Below are 20,921 nucleotides of genomic sequence, written 5' to 3'. Positions count from 1 at the left end.
CTTTAGAGCAAAGAAAATTACCGAGGACAAAGAGGGAAATTACATAATGATAAAAGGGTTGGAGGAGTGATGGGAGCAAAATGGCAGAGCAGGCAAATCCAAATGCCTATCCCTCCACAGAAACCTTGAAAAGCAAGCAGAAATGATCAGAACCGACTTTGTCAGAACCCTGGAAAATAGTCAAAGGTTTATAGCAACCAAGCAAATGCTGAATAAAGAAAAAGGTAACTTTAAAATGGTAAGTAGGAAAGCTTCATGGCTTTGCCCTCGCCTCACTTCTTCCCTGACTGGGTAGTGGTCTTGAAGATGTCAACCTATGTTCCCACCGTGCAGACCTCATCCCTGGTTCCAGAGGGAATAGAGAAGACCTTGCTTGCAAATTATTTTGTTTGTCTCTTCTAAGCTGTCTGGGGGCTACCTGAAGGACTGAACTTGGAACTTGCTCAGAGTGAAAAGGTAGCAGGCATTGCTTGAAAACCTGCATCTTTCCAGGGCAAAAGATTATGGTTGAGACATACAATAGACCACCTAAGGCCTAGGATAGAGTTTCTTTGGGAAATTGGGGCATTTGAAAGCACCTGTGTATACTGGAGAGCTTAGAAAGCCAGATGTATGCCCAGGACAGAATGCATGCTCTGAAAAGATCCTAAGCTTTCACCTCTGGCTGATCTCTAAGCTCATAGTAAGCAGTAAGTGAAGGCTAAGGCAGAGCTGTAAATGATCAGGCTAAGTGTTGAAAGGGTGACCCAGCACAGAGCCAAACCACAAATACTGGGAGAGAAGCTGTTTGTTTGCTTGCTCTAGTTCCTGATGTTCAAGGAAACTTATGTCCAATACTAGCTGAACACAAGCTAAAGGAACAAAGACTTCAGGGACCCAACAAAAAGGTAAGCAAGCAGGCTAACAGACATATTATGGGAGTCCCAGAAGGAGAGCAAACAAAAAGAAGGAAATAATAAAAATAGGAACAAAAATCAGTGAAATTGAAAACAGAAAGACAATAGAGAAAATCAATGAAACAAAAATCTTGTTCTTTGAAAAGATGAATAAAATTGGCACACTTCTAACAAGACTAGAAAAAAGAGAGAAGATACAAATTATCAATAATAGAAAAGAAACAGGGACAAATCCTATGGATATCTCTACACAGATAAATTTCGACATTTTGATGAAATGGACCGATTCCTCTGAAGAAAATTGCGTATGTAATTAAAAACTTTTCCAAAAGAAATATTCAGGTCTGCGGACTTCCCTGGTGGTCCAGTAGTTAAGAATCTGCCTTCCAATGCAGGGGACATGAGTTCAATCCCTAGTCAGGGAACTAAGATCCCACATGCCATGGGGCAACTAAGCCCGCGTGCAGCAACTACTGAGCCTGTGCGCCACAACTAGAGAGCACACTGCAACAAAGAGCCTGCTCACCGCAATGAAAGATCCCACATGCTGCAACAAAGATCCCGCGTGCCGCAACTAAGACCCCACGTGGCCAAATAAATAAATATTTTTAAAAAGAGAAATATTCAGGTCTGGTGGTTTCACTGGACAGATCTACCAAAATATCTAAAGAAGAATTAACACCAATCCTATATAATCTCTTCCAGAAAATAGGAGGGAGCACTTCCCAACTTATTTTGTCAGGCCAGGCCCTGATACGATAACCAAAACAGTACAAAAATTAAACTACAGATCAATGTCCTCCATGAACATAGATATAAAAATCCACAACAAAATATTAGCAAATAGAATTCAGCAATATATAAAAAGAATTATACAGCATAATCGAGTAGGGTTTATTCCAAGGATGCAAGGCTGGTTCAATATTTGAAAATCAATCAGTGTAATCCACCATGTTAACAGGCTAAAGAAGAAAAAAAATCACATGATTATATCAACTTATGCAAAAAAGGCATTTGACAAAATTAAACACACATTCATTTCTAAAACCCTTAGAAAACTAGGAAGAGAGGGGAACTTCCTCAAGTTGGTAAAGAACATCTATAAAAACCCTACAACTGGGGACTTCCCTGGTGGTCCAGTGGTTAAGACTCAGCGTTCCCAGTGCAGGGGGCCTGGGTTCGATCCCTGGTCAGGGAACTAAGATCCCACATACCGCAACTAAGCCTGTGCACCGCAACTACTGAGCCTGCGCGCTCTAGAGCCTGTGTGCTGCAACTAGAGAAGTGCGTGCACCACAACGAAGACCCCACATGCCACGATGAAGACCCAGTGCAGCCAAAATAAATAATAAATAAATAAAAACCCTGCAACTAACATACATATTTAATGGTGAAATATCAAATCTTTTCTCCCCTAAGATTGGGAGCAAGGCAAGGACGTCTACTCTTACCACTCTTATTCAACATAGTACTGGAAGTCCAACAGACAAGAAAATGAAACAAAAGGCGTACAGATTGGAAAGGAAGAAAAAAACTATCCCTATTTGGAGATGACATGATGGTCTCTATAGAAAATCACAAGAAATCTACAAAACAAAAAACCAAACATAATACCCAACCTTCTAGAATGAATAAATGAGTTTAGCAAGTTCACAGGATACAAGATCAACATACAAAACTCAACTGTAACTCTAAATATCAACAATGAACATGTGAAAGCCAAAATTAATATTACAGTATCATGCACAAATCGCTCAAAGAAAATGCAAAGGTATAAATCTAAGAAAACATGTACAGAACTTGTGTGCTGAAACTACAAAACATTGATGAAAGAACTCAAAGAAGATCTAACTACATGGAGAGTTATACTGTGTTCATGAATTAGAGGACTCAACAGAGTAAGGATGTCAATTCTCCCCAAAATGTTTTACAGGTTTAACACCATTCCTATCAAAATCTCAGCATATTTTTTGTAGATACAGACAAAATTATTCTAAAATGTACATGGAAAGGTAAAAAGAACTAGAATAGCTAAAACAACTTTGAAAAAGAAGAATAAAGTGGGAGAAAATGCTCTACCCAATTTTAAGACTTAGTACGTAGCAACAGTAATGAAGGCTGCATGACATTGTGTGATACTGATGGAGGGATAGACACATAGATCAATGGAACAGAATAGAGAATCCAGAACAGATTCACACAAGTACACTCAACTGATTTTTAACAAAAGTACAAAAGTAATTTAATGAAGAACAGCTTTTTCAACAAATGTTGCTGGAGTAATTGGACATCTATATGCCAAAAGAAAAAAAAGGACTTCAATCTAGACCTCACACCTTCCACAAAAATTAACTCAAATGTATCACAGATTTAAGTATAAAACATAAAGCTATAAAACTTTTAGAAGAAAATATAGGAGAAAATCTTTGAGACCTACAGCTTCATAAACAGTTCTTAGACATGACACTATAAAAGCAAAATCCAGGGCTTCCCTGGTGGCGCAGTGGTTAAGAATCTGCCTGCCAATGCAGGGGACACAGGTTCAAGCCCTGGTCTGGGAAGATCCCACATGCCGCGGAGCAACTGGGCCTGTGAGCCACAACTACTGAGCCTGCGCGTCTGGAGCCTGTGCTCCGCGACAAGAGAGGCCATGATAGTGAGAGGCCCGCACACCATGATGAAGAGTGGCCCCTGCTCTCCACAACTAGAGAAAGCCCTCGCACAGAAACAAAGACCCAACACAGCCAAATAAATAAATAAATAAATTTATTTATTTTTTTTAAAAGCAAAATCCATAAAAGAAAAAAAATTAAGGACTTTTGCCCTGCAAAAAACCCTCTTAAGAGGATGAAAAGACAAGCTTAGAGACTGGGAGAAAATATTTGCAAACCACGTATCTGACAAAGTACTCATATTTAGAATATATAAAGAGCTCTTGACACTCAATAACAAAAAAAAATCCAATCAGAAACTGGGTAAAAGACATGACATTTATTTCACTGAAGAGGAATTACAGACATCAAATTAACACATGAAAAGATGTTCAACATCATTAGCCACTAGAGAAATGCACATTAAAACCACAATGAGGGACTTCCCTGGTGGCACAGTGGTTGGGAGTCTGCCTGCTGATGCAGGGGACACGGGTTCGAGTCCTTGTCCGGGAGGATCCCACATGCTGGAGCAACTAAGCCCATACGCCACAACTACTGAGCCTGTGCTCTAGAGCCCATGAGCCACAACTACTGAGCCCATGTGCCACAACTACTGAAGCCCACGCACCTAGAGCCTGTGCTCCACAACAAGAGAGGCCACCGCAGTGAGAGGCCCACACACCGCAGCAAAGAGTGGCCCCTGCTCGCCGTGGCTGGAGGGATCTTGTGCGCAGTGGTGAGGACCCAATACAGTCAAAAATTAAAAAATTTAAAAAAATAACCACAATGAGATATCAGTATACATCTATCCAAATGACTAAAATAAAAAATTGTAATGATACAAAATGCTGGCAAGTAGGTAGAGAAGCTGGATCACCCATTCATGGCTGGTAGGAATGTGAAATGGTACAGACACTCTGGTAGTTTCTTACAAAACTAAAATGCAATTACCATACAACTCAGTAATTATACTCTTGGAAATCATCCTAGAGAAATGAAAACTTGTATTCACACAAAAACTTGTACACAAATGTTTATAGCCACTTGATTTGTAATAGCCTCAAACTGAAAACAACCCAGATGTTTTTCAATGAGTGCATAAATAAACTATGGTCCATCTATGTCATGGACTACTACTCCAAATTATACAAATGGCAGACATAAGCACAGGGTGCTTTGGAAGCACAGAGGAGTGCCTAGGCCAGCCTGGAAGAAGGTGGAGAAGAGGGTCAGGGAAGGCTTCCAGGAAGAAGTAACACCTGATCTTGCTCTTAAAAGGTAAATAAGGGTTAGCTAGATCAAAAATGGGGAAGGAGTATTCCAGGTAGAGAGAACAGTATGGGCAAAGGCATGGAGTCTTAAGAGAGCACTGTATACTTGAGGGCCTGTAGATGGTAACTCGACATGGCTGGAGCCCAGTGGGGACCAGCACGAGATGAGACTGCAGATGTCAGCAGAAAGGCCCTTGGCCCTCCAGGCTAAGGAGCCTCTCAAATAGTGGGGAGCCACTGAAGGGTCTTCATTGGGGGAGGGTCAGATCTGTGTTTCTGAGAGCTCTCTATCAGTTGCTGGGGAGGGTAGTTTAGAGGGGGTGGTGAGACTGGTGGCTGAGACACCAATGTGGAGGCTGTTCCAGTAGTCTGGAGAACATGCAAAAGGCTGCAGCAGCAGGGAAGAGGGCAGGAGCCAGTACAAGAGATGACTGCTGAATCCTAGCGAAGTGTTCATTGTTCACTATAAAATGATGAAGGGTGTGGAGAAAGAGCTGTTTAGGAGGCAGAATCCACTGGACATGGAGACCAGTTCCCAAGGGCACAGAAGACCTCTTCCTAACCGTCCCACCTCTGCCTCGGCTACCTCGCTCTGCCCACTGGCCCCCACCCACACCGTGTTCCTTCTCCTCGCCTCTGTGCTTCTGGGCTTGGGAGGTACAGCACTATAGGCAGAGGCAATCACCTTCTAGATTACTCCGAACCAATACACTGACACATAAACCAGAGGTGAGTTTATTTCTGTCTCATGGTGGGGCCATAACTTGGCCCTGGCACCTCTTGGGCACAGAGGTCCCTGGGAAGCTGACTTGGAGAACAGGCACTCAGAACAAAGGGAACTGGATGTTCTTGAATTTCATTTACAGGATGGCAAAGCCTGGAGCAGTGTCATCATGCAGAGGGTACCAGCTTAGAAGTCACACAGCCCTAAGTTCTGAGCCCAACAGTGCCACAGTCCTTAGCTGTGAAAACTTGAACACATTACTTAACTTCTCTGAGCCTGTGTCTTCAGCTCTGAAACGGCACTGATGATTCTCGGCCAATAAGACTGTTGTGAAAACTAAGAGAGATCATGAAGATATCTCATGCCACATATGCCATTTGTGTCACCATTGCCTCAAATGAACACTGCCTCCAAAAAAAATCCTCCTCACTATATTAATGGAATGGAATATTAATGTTCTCCAGAAACTGCAGCTCTTTTGCTTAGACAATGCTGGACAAACCTAGATGGAATCTTCTTCTCTGACGCCCTTTTTAAAAAAACAGTTGGGCTTCCCTGGTGGCGCAGTGGTTGGGAATCTGCCTGCCAGTGAAGGGGACATGGGTTCAAGCCCTGGTCCGGGAAGATTCCACATGCCCCGGAGCAACTAAGCCCGGGTGCCACAACTACTGAGTCTGCGCTCTAGAGCTTGCGAGCCACAACTACTGAGCCCACGAGCCACAACTACTGCAGCCAGCGCGCCTAGAGCCCATGCTCCACAACAAGAGAAGCCAGGACAATGAGAAACCCGCGCACGGCAACAAAGAGTAGCCCCCGCTCGCCTCAACTAGAGAAAGCCCGCGCACAGCAATAAAGACCCAACACAGCCAAATATAAAAACAAATAAATAAATAAATTTATTAAAAAAAAACAGTTGTTGGACTTCCCTGGTGGTGCACTGGTTAAGAATCTGCCTGCCAATGCAGAGGACATGGGTTCGAGCCCTGGTCTGGGAAGATCCCACATGCCACGGAGCAACTAAGCCTATGTGCCACAACTACTGAGCCCGTGTGCCACAACTACTGAAGCCCACGCGCCTAGAGCCCGTGCTCCACAACAAGAGAAGCCACCGCAATGAGAAGCCCATGCACCGCAATGAAGAGTAGCCCCCGCTCGCCGCAACCAGAGAAAGCCTGTGCCCAGCAACGAAGACCCAACGCAGCCAAAAATAAATAAATTAAAACAACAAAAAAAACAGTTGTTGGGACTTCCCTGGTGGCACAGTGGTTAAGACTCTGTGCTCCTAATGCAGGGGGCCCAGGTTCAATCCCTGGTCAGGGAACTAGATCCCACATGCATGCTGCAACTAAGAGTTCGCATGCCACAACTAAGAAGCCCTCGAGCTGCAACTAAAGAGCCTGTGAGCCGCATCTAAGGAGCCCACAACTAAGACATGGTGCAACCAAATAAATAACAAAATAAGTAAATTTTTTTAAAAAACAGTTGTTCAAAGCTTATCTCATGCCAGACACGTTACAACAGCATGAAGAGGGACAGAAAGTTTTCTGCCCACTGACTGTGCTCAGGAGACACATCCATCCCATCAGCAATATCCCTCCATCCATGTGCCTTGATGGGTGGCTACTTTTGCAGGTGGCTATTCTCATCTACCATGTACTGAATTTTCCTGGTTTCAGTTTCCAAAGGTGACCTTTTTCTACCTTTGTCCCTAGAGTCTGGGGCCCAGAGCTCCCCATACACTGACCTCCTCTGAATGGGATCAACTAGAGCTCTGTGTTTTGTTGCATCAAGGCCCCCTTTCAGAATAAGCTCTGCTGGCATCTCAAACGGGAAAGAAACTGCAGCCCTTTGGTTGTGGAGCAGGTGGGGCGGGACAGTGAGTTTGGGTCAAGGTTTGTGAACTTGTGTCCTGGGAAGAGGGCTGCCAGCTTCCCTGCCTGATTTTCCTCATTTAAGAAATGTGTGGAAGAATCAGTCTGAGGAGATAATTAATAGAAAATACGACTGGCAGCCATCCCTGGCTCTGACTCACTGTGCACACTCCTGCAGTCGTTACCATGGTTTCGAGGCTGAAGTTTTCTCCTCTCTGCCCCCCTGCCCGCCTTGCTGTTCATTCGTCACTCTGCTCCCACAGACTCCTCCACAGCTGGCCTCCACAGACTGGTGCAGACTTAACCCTGTAATAGAGGCTAGCTTTTTTGTTGTTTGTTTTACAAATAGCATTATCTTCTTTCTTGAATAAAATATATATATATATATATATATACATATGCCAATTCATATAAGCAGAATATAATTTAAACAGAAAAAAAAAAAAGAAAGTTAGCCATAAACTCACATCCCAAAGCTAACACTTAAGATGTTTGTGATGCACACTGCATACTTGAGATCGTACATGATTTTATCAGTCTTAAAGTGCTTTTGACCTCGAAACCCCTGGACCTATGCCCATCGTTTTCTCCTTTGAACTACTGGCCTTTAGGCACTGCTTTGGGCACATTCAGCCACTTACACAGGTTTGTTTATTACTGTTGTTGTTGTTATCTGCTGGAATGCACAGAACTCTCACAACGTTCCAGGCACCAAGCATTTGCCAGGTACGTCAGCCATTTAATGCTGGCTCTTCACTGGGGTCTGAACTTTGCTTCATTCCCACTCCAAGACTGCCATAGCCAGTGGTTGCAGGAAAGGCTGTCCCCTAAGAAAAACCAGAAGTAAAGGTGCCCCCTCGGCCTCCTGGCTGTGGATGAACTGATGAACATGAGGCCATACTGTCATTGTCAACCTGCCCCATCTCCCAGCTGAACTTTGAAAGTCAATACACAGGTGGGATCCACCTCAGAAGTGGGGGAGCAATGATCTCCTCAGCGCTGGATGTGTTCCCCACAGTTGATCACTCCCAATCCAAAACAAGGAGTGCCTAAGCTGTAACGTGTTCAGAAATGACAGCAGTACAACATGAGGGGGCTGCTTGTAATGTATGAGTTGGAGGTGGCACAGTCTCAGAAATACTTGATCTCCCAGTCTGGGCATGAAGCATGCCAAGTCCCACAAGACTGTATCCAAAAACTAAACTCTGAGACGGAGGACCTATACATTCTGGCTGGCAGGGGCAAGCTAGGACAGCTATCTCATGGAGTAGAGGAAAAGCCCTGACCTTATATTGGGAGGAGAGGGGTTGTGGATAAGGGTAAAACGTTTGAGGGCATAAATTCAAAACTCATTCACCTTATGCTAACACTCCACAAGCTAGTCGTTGTTTTATGTGCTTTACAAATACGAACTTGTTTAATTCTCTTCACACCCTATTAGAAGGTATTATTATCATCAATTCCATTCTACAGATGAAACTGAGCCAAAGAGAGGTGAGGTAACTTCCTCAAGGTCACAGAGCTAGTAACCAAATGGTGGAGCAGCGATTTGAAGCCAGGCGGTCCAGAATCCATGCTTTTAACTATATTACGCTGTACCATTACAGAAATTTTGGAAACTGTGCAGAAACATACACTGCACTGGCACCACTGGTCACGTTTTGCTGGATGGTCTTCCTGTCCTCTATAAGCAAATATTATATAGTACACGAGATGCCTTTTCTTAAAAAAAGAATCATATTCTATAGCTTGGTCTGTAACCTTCCTTAAAGCCATTTCTCGTGTCTCTACCGAGAGCTTTACACTAGTTATTTGGGGATATATGTACACGTATAGCTGATTCACTTTGTTATACAGCAGAAACTAACACGCCATTGTAAAGCAATTATACTCCAATAAAGATGTTAAAAAAAAAAAGTACCTTTTGAACCCAGTCAACTACAGGCTGCAAAATAAACTTTAAAAACGAAAACCCGTAAGGGAGTGTAGGCCCGTGTGTAGGATGGCGCAGGAGGGAGAGGCGGCCGCCACTGCTCTTCCTGCTTTGCCTTTGTCTGGCGGCCCCGTGGGATTGGCTACAGCCAGCGCGGAGAGACTGCAGAGGTCCGCGGCTTTCACTACGCACGCATCGAGGAGGTGGATAGGGAAGCGGGAGACTGGGGGCAAATAAGGGCATGTAGAAGAAGTTCAAAAAGCGCAGAGGCTGGGTTTCCCGCCCCGGCCCCAACCTTTGACTCCGCCCCTCTACCCGGCCCAAGCTCCTTATTGGTCAGACTCTTCAGCCCCCATTGGCCCTAGAGCCAAAGGACCGGGCCTGTCCCAAGATATGCCTGCTTCCGGAGCCACAGTAAGGATGGCCAATTGCGATGTTACTTTCAGGCATATGTTTAGGACATACCGGTGGGGCCTGAAGGGGCTTTGTGCGGTAACCGAAGCAGTTGAGAGCTCGACGGCGAATTTCGGAGATGCCTCCAAAAGGAAAAAGCGTATCTGGGAAACGGGGGAAAGGTAGAGCAGCCAGAGCAACCAAGGAGAATGGGGTTGGGTGAGGAGCGTGGGGGAGGGAGCAGACCGGCGGTCCTCGGGGTCCGGGGTGGAGGCAGCGGGTGGCCAGTTACTAGAAGACTGACCAGGAAGTGATAAGTTGGAGACAGTCAGTGTGGACTTCTGTGGAAGGTTTTGATTAAAAAGCATGGGGATGTAGTTTTTAAGACTGCGGGGCAGGGACTGGGTAGGAGTCTTGAGAGTGGTAAAGGTTTGGAATAGTCGTTGGGGTGATGGGAAAGGGGATGAAACACTTACAAAAGGATTTCCCTCAGGGCTGAGAGCCTAAGATTGAAGGCCATGAATTTGTAGAGGACACGATCTGCTTAGTCATGATTTACCTAGTACCATATAAGTGGCACAATACAGGACTGAAAAGAGTTAGGTGTAGACTTGAGCCAAGGTTGAGGTTTTGTTGGACAATGATAATAGAAGGAAAGCAGCACAAGGGAATTAAGGGTGCCAGTGGGGACGCAGTTCAGATGATCAAGCATGGGATCTAGACTGGGAAGGGAATGAGAAGTCTGATAGTCTAGGGGGACATAGCAGGATAAAGGGACTGAATGGGGGGGGCGGTTCTGTGAAATTGAAGAGCCCGTGTTGTGGGAATGAGGCATGAGAAAGCTGGAAGAACAGAGTTGTAGCCAGAGACTGAACTACTAGTTCTGAGTGGCACAGTTCCATCGTGTGCCCCTGGCAACAGGTGGCCTGGAGTAAAAGGCATGGGCATTTGGGAAGGAGGTCCAGAACTGTGAGATTAGACTGTTGGATGATTCCTCTGCATAGATGGTGAGGTCATCCAAGATGATGGCAGTGGTGAGGGTGGAAAGGAAGCCTGAAGTTGCCAGAGTTGTCAGTCAATCAGGGAGTGAGGTGGCAGTCAGAAGATGACAGCATCTAGTGGGGGAGAGGATGGAATAATTGGAAGGTATCATTGTTCTAGAGTGAATATACAGCAAACCCCTTGAAGAGTTTGGTGTAATAAAACTACTTTGGCAGTAACATTTTCTTAGGCATTTGGTGGTCAGCATTTTGGATTTTCAGTTTGGTTGAGCATTTATTGAACAACTGTTGTGTGCTAGGCTTTGGAGATCCTAAGACAAGTAAGATGGAGTCTCCTGAATAAAATTTTTCAATGGCTCCCTATTACTTCTAGGATAAATTCCAAGTTCCTTAATGGGGCCTACAGGCCCTCATGCCCTAATCCTCAACCACCTTCCCTGGGCTCATCTCACAGCACTCCCACCTCAGATTTGGCTTCACCCATAGTTACCTGCACATACTACACTGTTCCCTCACCCTGGAATGTCTCCTCACCTATGTCCTTTCTTTGCCTGGTCAGCTCCTACTCATCCAGGAAAGCTTCCCTGACTGGCTAAAATGTCCCTTTGTGCTTCCACAGCCCCCTGTCTATAGAGCATAGCTCATTCTCCTGAAAAGATCTATTTTATATAACTTTACATAACCATCTTCCCCAGTAGTATATGAGCTCCCTGAAGGAAGGTACCATGGCTTGTTCATCTTTGTATCCCCAGTGCCTGGAACTTAGTTATTTAGGAAATGTTTATTGAACTGAACACTTAATCCAACAATAGTTCTTAGGAATATCAGCCTCTAACAGTAAGTATGCTGCCATCAATACAGAAGTTGGCATAGTAGCAAAATGACACAGTAGTAAAATGTAGAATGCTGCCAGTGGTTCTTAATCTGAATATCGATATCTTTTCTTAGGAAGGTATCAATAGGCAATGTAGTCGACTCCAGGAGTTTGGACATCAATGTGTTCTTTAGCCAAATATGGGTGGTGGGAAATTTGATCTTTATTTAAAATATATTCTTGGAGATTTTACTTACTGGAATTGTGAGTATTCAGATACATAGTTGCAGTGCTTATTAGAAATCTCACAAGAGCTCAGGGGTTTGCCCTTAGAAGGCAGGATTTCATATTGGGTCCAGAGAATCTGGGCCAGGCTTTTGGCGCTCCCATTCAACTATTAGCACACTCACTTGTGTATCCATTTTCCTTGAAGGGTTTATGTAGGGCACAAATTCCCTGTTTTAAGAGGTGAGTCACAGGTTAATTTAGCTTGATGTAGTAAAGTGTCTACAGAGTTCCCTTTTGAAGCTTGGTGCTATGATGGAAGTATCAACTCCTATTGTGTTGAACTTTTCTGTACATAACACGGTGAAGGTGCAGTTTAAATGAGTACCTGTCATCTCTTCTCTAAAGGAAAAGCAGCCTCTGGGAGTGATAGTTCTGACAAGAAGGCGCAGGGTCCCAAAGGTGGTGGCAATGCAGTAAAGGTGAGTTACTTGTTCCTTTTTTTCATGTTAAATATAAATAATATACATTTGTTATTTTGGTTCACATAAAAGGAAAAGACAGTATGCTTAACTCATTCTAAGGCTAACCTAATACTGATGTACGATAGCACAAAAGTGGAAAATAATAGATCACTTTCATTTATGAAAAGTAATTCCTTTTAAATATTTTCTCAAATGTTTTCTCAGACATCCAGAATTTCTTCATACTCTAGTATTTTTCCTTAAAATGTGTTGTTAGGTCTTCCCAAGTAAGTGAATGAATTATTTCTCAGGACGAAATAATATTTGACAAAACGAAGAACTGAGATGAACAGGCAAAGGCACGGGTCTCATTAGATAGCTCCCCTGCTGGTGAGCTACAAGCCAGAGCCCTGACCATGAAAATGAGGGGAGATGGTTGCAGATAATTACTTGAAGTACTTGACCTAGTGCCAGAGGGGTGTCTGCCCTGGGAGAATATAATCTGCAAACAGAATTATACCGCTTAGTGCTACGTAACAAGGCAGTTACCACGTTTCAGTCAGTTTATGGGGTTCCATACTTTGATTCATTCATTCATTAAAGATTTAGTGACATCTGCCCTGTGCTAAGCAGTGTATTAAATTCTGGGTATTTTAAAAAAAAGCAGATAAGAGATGGTCCCTGTTATCACAGTCTAGTCGGGAGCAGTTAGGTAAAGAAATTTCATTGCTATATGAGAAGAGCTGTAGTGGAGTTGTATCATATAAATGCACCCATACACATGCAGCCAAAGAAAAGGAGAGCAAATGTAAAGAGTGTGGGCCATTCTGCCCACTTTTCTACTCAGTGAACCCAGAGAGAGAGATGGGAGACATGAATTTGATTTTCCGTAGTCGACCTCCATTCATGTATGAATATCCAACCATGTAAAGTGGGATTCTGGCATCCAAAGATAATTTTCATAAAACATGGTGCCTGAATGCAAGCCAGCTACTTCGTCCTGGGGTCCAGCTGAAGAAGCGGTCATTGTTACAACACAGGTTGGGGAGACAGGCTGTGTTGGGCTTACTGAGGGCTGACGTGTTGGTTTCAAGTACACCATCTTCATAAGTGTTGTTGTAGGGTAATTTTGACTGTTATGTGCTGACTTTCACAAGCACCTAACCTAAGAGACTGCTCCACTGCATATGGCTTTAAAGAGGCATCTTGTCCTTTCTGGAAAAAAATAAGTTCAGTGTGGCTATACCTGAGGTATATGGAAAGGAGTGGCATGTAATTAGCTAGGAAAGTCAATTAGGATTAAACTCTTTTGTTAAGCTTTTTCTTTTGAGATAATTTTAGACTCTTATTCAGTTGTAAGGTAGATGTACCTTTTATACATGTAAATGTACTTTTTACCGTTTCCCCAATGGTAACATCTTAACAAAACCCTAGTACATTAGCACAACCAGGAGATTGTCATTGCTACAGTCAAGATCCAGAACATTTCCATCACCCCAGGGATTCCTCCTGTTGCCCTTTTATAGTGATGCCCACTTCCCTCCCACCCCTACCCCTGCCCCCTCCTTGACCCCAGAGCAGTGACTAATCTCTTCTTCATTTCTGTAATTTTATGATTTCCATATGAGTGAAATGATACAGTGTGTAACCTTTCAGGATTGGATTTTTTTCCGCTCAGCATAGTTCTCTGGAGATTTCATTCCGGTTGTGTGTATCCATAGTCTGTTCCTTTGTATTACTGAGTAGTGTTCCGTGGAATGGAAGTGCCATAGTGTGTTGAACTGTTCACCTGCTAGAGTACAGCTGGGTTGTCAGTGTTTGTGAAGGCCCCAGCAGGGGAGGGACCCCAAACCCTCCAGCCTTTTAGGATCTAGGCTCCTTCCACATCCTGCTATTCTGCTTCAGACCCCACTCCTGAACCCACCCCTGCCCTGTGTCACTAGAGCTGCCCAGATTCTGAAACCCACCTGCCGACCACAACTTCCTTCCTTCCCCTCACTTCCCACCTCCCCCAATCCTGTCCTGTTCCTCTCCACACACAGACTTCCAGGCAGGCCCTCAAGCCTGCCCTGTTCGCCTCACCTTCTCTAAGGCCTCATGTCTGTTCTCCAAGTCCTGTATGTCTTGTAGGCTGGAAATTAGATGGAAGGGTTTGACCACAGGATCAAGGAGCCCCACCTCCTTTTTCTTTGGGTCATCCACTGCATCCACCTGCCAGACTACAGCTCAGGATCAATCCAATTATCTACTTTCTTTACACTCAGACCCAGAACTGCTGGGCCCCACTGGAGAGTCACACAGCCTCAGGGGTTGGGGCCACTGATTCCTGGTCTCTAACCTGAGCTGGGCCCTCAGTACTGCACAGCGATCCTTTGCCACTTGCCTCAAGCCATCCACCACCCTCCTCCAGTCAGTCAGCAGACAACTTCATCCAGGGTTCTCAACCCCTGTGTACATCAGATTCACCTGAAGAGCTTCTAAAAGTCTCAGTGCCTAGGGACCCACCCCAGACCAGCTGCCTCAGAATCTCTGGCGTGTGGGGACTGGACCTTGATGTATTTTTTAGAAGCTCTTGGTGTGATTCTGACATTTGCCAGAGTTGAGAAACACTGATCCAGTCTCGTGGGGTTGGTGTGAGGATTTCATGAGATCACACATGTAAAGCGCTTAGCACAGTGCCTAGCGAGTATTAAGTACTCGATAACTGAAATATTGTCATAATTGTCACAAGAAAATGGAAACTAGAACTTTAGTCACGAACTCATGGCTTCCCAGCCCCCTTCCAACAAAGTTATCTTCACCCACACCTCCCTCATCTCTCCTACCTCTCTTCCTTTAAGGCTAACTGATTTTTCCAGCAGTGCTCTGAATGCCTAGCCTTGCTCCTTCATTTATCTCCACCCTCTTTCTTTGCTCTGTCTTCAACCTTTCCCTCTTTACTGCATCTTTCCCTTCATTCTGAAAATATAGCCAGGGACCTTTAAAATATATCTGTGACTGTGACCCTTTCCCTTTGACTAGAGCCCTTTCTCCTTCTTTTCTAACTCAGTTGGGGAAACCCCACCCACATTACCGGCCTGCTTCCTGTTACTTCCTCAGTCAGTTGCTGAAGCCTGGCTTCTGCACTTACTACTCTTCTGAAACAGCTTTTGCTAAGGTCCTCAGTCAATCATTGCTAAATTGATTGTACTTCTAACCTGATCACTCTGAAGCATTTAACCCTGTTGACCATTTCCTCCTTGAAACTTTCTCTTGCCTTGGTTTCTTTTAACACACCTTTCTCTCTACCTGTCTGGCCCTTCGTTTTTATCATGCTTGTTGAGCTTCTTTCTTTGCTTATTGCTTATACATTGATATTCTCCACGGATGTCTTGAGTCTGCTTTCCTCCTCTTCTCATTCTGTGTAGCCTCCCAGGGTGATCCGTCACCTCCCATAGCGTCAGCTGCTACTTCCATGCTCATCACTCCCACATTCTCTGGAACTTGGTCTCTCCTAAGACACGAGTCTCATACAGTTGCCAGTTGGTCGGTCACACTTGCAAACTCCACAGGTACTACAGACTCATTATGTCTAACCCATCAAACTGTCTAAAGCAGAATACTTGTTTATTCATTTATAAAGTGGTGGATGGGATCCCCTTTCTATGATCATGAATGCTGTGTGCACTTTCCCAATCATTGAACCAGAAGGTTGCTTTGTGAGTGTAGAAGCGGAAAGACGGAGGCAGTTGAGAAGGTGTTTTAGCCAGGCCAAGATGAGGTCTGAGAAGCCATCCTCGTCCCCCAACATGTATCGCTCTAGTGTCCAGACTGTTTGTCCCTGTCTCCCGTGGACAGTGCTGGACACATTCTATAGAAGTTTGCCTCCCTGAGCCCTACTTTTTGATACATTCTTTCCTTTGCTGTGTCTATCTCCTGTGTCGCTCTTCCAGTCAGGGATCCTCTCACCCCCAGTTTCAGTAATTGAATCCTGAGGACAGCCATGGTTTGTCTGTCTCTACAGGGAGACACCTTTAGCCCCCACCCTAGTACACGACAGTAAGAAATGAATAACGGATTCTATTTGAATAGAACAGAGAAATGGGAAATCCTACAAAACAGGTATCTTGACAAAATCATTTTTAAGGATATAGTGATTTTTTTAAAACATGGCTTTATGTAAACATAGGTTACATTTGAATACTTCCCTAGGGTTGAGTATTCTTTTTTAAAAAGAGTTATTTGTTATTTATTTTATTTTTGGCTGTGTTGGGGCTTAGTTGAGACACGCGGGATCTTTCGTTGCAGCTCGCGGGCTTCTCTCTAGTTGTGGCGTGCGGTTTTTCTCTTCTCTAGTTGTGGCGAGCAAGCTCCAGGTTGCGTGGGCTCTGTAGTTGTGGTGCAGGGGTTCCAGAGCGCGTGCGCTCTGTAGTTTTTGCAGCACACGGGCTCTGCTTGAGGCGGGCAATCTCAGTAGTTGTGGTACACAGGCTTAGTTACCCCGCGGCATGCGGGATCTTAGTTCCCTGACCAGGGATCAAACCAGTGTCCCCTGCATTGGCAGGCGGATTCTTAACCATTGCACCACCAGGGAAGTCCCCGGGTTGAGTATTCTTTCTTTCTTTTTTTTTTTTTTTGCGGTATGCGGGCCTTTCACTGTTGTAGCCTCTCCAGTTGCAGAGCACAGTCATCCAGACGCGCAGGCTCAGCGGCCATGGCTCACGGGCCCAGCCGCTCCGCGGCATATGGGATCTTCCCAGACCGGGGCACGAACCCGCGTCCCCTGCGTCGGCAGGCGGAATCCCAACCACTGCGCCACCAGGGAAGCCCTTTTTTTTTTTTTTTTGGAGTATTCTTAATCTTCAACATATGATTCGTTTTCAAAGTGTTAAATTGTGGGGAGGCTTTATACATTGGGCCTCTTTTGGTGAAAAGTATTTCCTGGTGGGTTTTTTTCATATCATCCCCACTCTGATGAAATAATAGCTAACCTTTATTGAGTGCTAGCTGCATCACCTCAATCTTCACAACCCTATGAGAACATACAGGTACTGTTATCTCAGTGCACAAATGGGGAAACATTAGAGGTTTAAAAACATGCCTAAGGGACTTCTCTGGTGGTTCAGTGGTTAATCCCTGGCTGGGGAACTAAGATCCTGCATGCTGTGAGGTACAGCCTAAAAAAAAAATGCCTAAGATCATACAGGAGAGTGGGGATTTGACTCGACCTAAGCTCTCAAGCATTATCATGTTTCCTCCTCCTGTTACCATTGAGGTACATGGTAAAGGCTGGGAGCTTCCCACAGCCAGGTGCCCATTTTCCATCTAAATCTGGGTTCTGAAATATTGTCTTGATATGGGAAATGGGTTTGTGGCCATCGCCCAACTGGGCAGACTTCCAGGATTTTCCGTTGCCATGAGCGAATGTGTTTTTTTCACTAGTGGGGGGTAGTCCTGACATGACTGCTGTACTGTGAGGAAAGGAATCATTTGGGTCTCCATGTATTACGTGAACATATTTTTTCCTTGTAGGTCAGACACATTCTGTGTGAAAAACATGGAAAAATCTTGGAAGCCATGGAAAAGTTAAAGTCTGGAATGAAATTCAATGAAGTGGCCACACAATATAGTGAAGATAAAGCCAGGCAAGGGGTATGGTGCACTCATCATTTAACATGGTCCCCATGGAGGACACACAGCAGCAGGGATTATTTCTGTTTCGCCATTAATTTTAGCCGTATCTTAGTTTAAAGATCTTAAAAAAGCAGAAATGTCCAACTTGTGAACAGTTGAATACGGGTCACCTTTGTCTAAACCTAGGCATAACCAAACTTGCACAACTAACAGACACCCAGCAACATTGTGAGTGTTTGTATGTTCAGCCCAGGGTTCAGCCCTGTTTGTCCTTGTCGAGCCTACTTCTCTCCAGCCCAGATGAATAAAGCTAGGAACCTTAGCATTTGTGTTGGGAAATTCTCAAGCTACAGTAGAACTGTGCCCTCTTCAGGGCCACTTGACATCACAAATCTTTTGGGTTTTTCAGGGCGACTTGGGTTGGATGACCAGAGGGTCCATGGTGGGACCATTTCAAGAAGCAGCATTCGCCTTGCCTGTAAGTGTGCCGGATAAGCCTGTGTTTACAGATCCTCCAGTTAAGACAAAATTCGGGTATCATATTATAATGATTGAAGGGAGAAAATAAAATTGTATGAAAGACTACATGTGTTTTATACGTTGTTTATTTATTTAAAAGGTGTTGAATAATCCTCGTATTTTATGAACTCTGTCATCATGGGTTTGTGGGTGCAGAATCAGGTGGGTAAATGTTGGTGTGCACAGCAGTAGGTATTCAGTCAATGGTTCTTTTAGATAAGTCAAGCAGGGGCTTCCCTGGTGGCGCAGTGGTTGAGAATCTGTCTGCTAATGCAGGGGACACGGGTTCGAGCCCTGGTCTGGGAGGATCCCACATGCCGCGGAGCAACTAGGCCTGTGAGCCACAACTACTGAGCCTGCGCATCTGGAGGCTGTGCTCTGCAACAAGAGAGGCTGCAATAGTGAGAGGCCCGCGCACCGCAATGAAGAGTGGCCCCTGCTTGCCACAACTAGAGAAAGCCCTCGCACAGAAATGAAGACCCAACACAGCCAAAAAAAATTAATTAATTAATAAACTCCTACCAAAAAAAAAACTTGACGTTTATAAAAAAAAAAAGATAAGTCAAGCAGACTCCTTTTAACCTGTTAGTCCCTTCCCTCTGAGAACTGCTTTATCTGATTCTCAGTATATCCCATAAGTTAATTTAGAAACCATCTCTAGGGGCTTCCGTGGTGGTGCAGTGGTTAAGAATCCACCTGCCAATGCAGGGGACACAGGTTTGAGCCCTGGTCCAGGAAGATCCCACATGCTACGGAGCAACTAAGCCCGTGCGCCACAGCCATTCAGTCCATGTAGGGAAACAGTGAGCTGGAGTTAGATACAGACTATGAATTGCTGAATCATACAGTGTTATCACCGGGATTTTTTTCAATAATGACATGTATTCAATCATATCACCCTCCCTAAAATATTAGTCGTCTGTATCCACAGTTCTGCATTCACAGATTCAACCAACTGCAGATCAAAAATATTTTTTTAAAAATTCCAGGGCTGGACTTCCCTGGTGGCGCCGTGGTTAAGAATCCGCCTGCCAATGCAGGGGACACGGGTTCGAGCCCTGGTCCGGGAGGACCCCACATGCCGCAGAGCAACTAAGCTCGTGCACCACAACTACTGAGCCTGTGCTCTACAGCCCGTGAGCCACAACTACTGAAGCCCATGCTCCTAGAGCCCATGCTCCGCAACAAGAGAAGCCACCACAATGAGAAGCCCATGCACCGCAACGAAGAGTAGCCCCCACTTGCTGCAACTAAAGAAAGCCCACGGGCAGCAACGAAGACCCAACGCAGCCAAAAATTAATTTAAAAATTCCAGAAACTTCCAAAAAGCAAAACTTGAGTTTGCCATGCACAGGCCTAACTATTCACATAACACTTATACTGTATCTACAAACTATTCGCAATTTATATTTATGTTGTATTAGGTATTATAAGTAATCTACAGATGATTTTAAAGTACATGTGAGAATGTGTGTAGGTTATATGTAAATACTACACCATTTTATATAAGGGACTTGAGCATCTGTGGAGTTTGGTATCCGCAGGGCGTCCTGGAAGCAATCCCCCTTGGATACTGAGGGGCGACTGTAATAATTTCTTTCGGTAAGAGCAAAATTTTGTACTACCAATAAATAACCTAGGGGCTTCCCTGGTGGCGCAGTGGTTAAGAATCTGCCTGCCAATGCAGGGGACATGGGTTCCAGCCCTGGTCCAGGAAGATGCCACATGCTTCAGAGCAACTAAGCCCGTGCACACAACTACTGAAGCCCGCATGCCTAGAGCCCGTGCTCTGCAACAAGAGAAGCCACTGCTCGCCGCAACTAGAGAGAGCCTGTGCACAGCAACACAGATCCAGTGCAGCCAAAATAAATAAATAATGAAAAACAACTAAAGCGCTAAAAAAAAAAAAGGTCAATTATTATAGTGGCTTTTCACTAGGTAACACACGGTTAACAATCCATTTCACCCCTTACTGCGTGATCTTGGGCAGGTCACAGCCTCACTGAGCCATTTCCTCAACTAAAAAATGGAAATGCTACCCTCGACCTCAAAGGATTAAACAAGAAACCTGTGTAGAGTACCTAATACATAGTCAGTACTTGATAAATTCTCCAGTGACAGAGCACAGAGTGCTGTGCTGCACTTTATGTTTCTGGGAGGGAACCAAACTAACTCCTTTTCAGTCTACAACCCAAAGATACAATGTGCTAGCATGTGTCAGAATGCAGCTGGTGGTGAGTAAAGGATGGCCAAATGGTAGGCAAAGGGACTCCAGGGTAGGGTACCTGTGATAAAGAAGCCCAGCACCAGGTAGCTTATCCTAGTCTTCGGCTATAGTGAACCGAGAGCCTACAATAGCATGTTAAGTGGGTCTTAGATCTGGAATACTAATGACAAACTTCTGCCTAAACGAATTTTTATATGCATTTGCCAATATCAATCATCTCAGTGAAAGAAAGTAAATGAAAAGTAACTTTAATATTATCTGAACTGTGATATACAAAATTGATCATTTTCAGAATAAAATTTAAAATGGCCAGAGT

The 20,921-nt window shown here is 44.5% G+C and overlaps 1 protein-coding gene and 1 non-coding gene across 2 annotated transcripts; both read left to right on the top strand.

Moving 5' to 3' along the window:
* Positions 1-6,793: 6,793 nt before the first annotated feature.
* TRNAR-CCU (transfer RNA arginine (anticodon CCU)) lies at positions 6,794-6,866 on the top strand. The gene has a single exon. It is a non-coding gene; the product is annotated as a tRNA-Arg (tRNA).
* Positions 6,867-9,785: 2,919 nt separating this feature from the next.
* Positions 9,786-18,444, top strand: PIN4 (peptidylprolyl cis/trans isomerase, NIMA-interacting 4). Its single transcript, XM_030851220.2, has 4 exons — positions 9,786-9,924; positions 12,191-12,264; positions 17,758-17,877; positions 18,269-18,444. The coding sequence occupies exons 1-4, from the start codon at positions 9,882-9,884 to the stop codon at positions 18,425-18,427; spliced, it is 396 nt and encodes a 131-aa protein (XP_030707080.1). The 5' UTR covers positions 9,786-9,881; the 3' UTR covers positions 18,428-18,444.
* The last annotated feature ends 2,477 nt before the right edge of the window (positions 18,445-20,921 follow it).

The sequence above is a fragment of the Globicephala melas genome, chromosome X (genome assembly GCF_963455315.2).
Source record: "Globicephala melas chromosome X, mGloMel1.2, whole genome shotgun sequence".
NCBI lineage: Eukaryota > Metazoa > Chordata > Mammalia > Artiodactyla > Delphinidae > Globicephala > Globicephala melas.
This window is presented reverse-complemented; position numbering and strand designations above follow the sequence as displayed.

What these genes read in the sequence shown, in the direction of transcription:
- PIN4 (XM_030851220.2), top strand. Translation starts at nt 9,882, where the DNA reads ATGCCTCCAAAAGGAAAAAGCGTATCTGGGAAACGGGGGAAAG. An exon ending in ATCTGGGAAACGGGGGAAAG is followed by an intron (nt 9,925 to 12,190) that starts GTAGAGCAGCCA and finishes TCTTCTCTAAAG; the next exon opens with GAAAAGCAGCCTCTGGGAGT. An exon ending in GTGGTGGCAATGCAGTAAAG is followed by an intron (nt 12,265 to 17,757) that starts GTGAGTTACTTG and finishes TTTTCCTTGTAG; the next exon opens with GTCAGACACATTCTGTGTGA.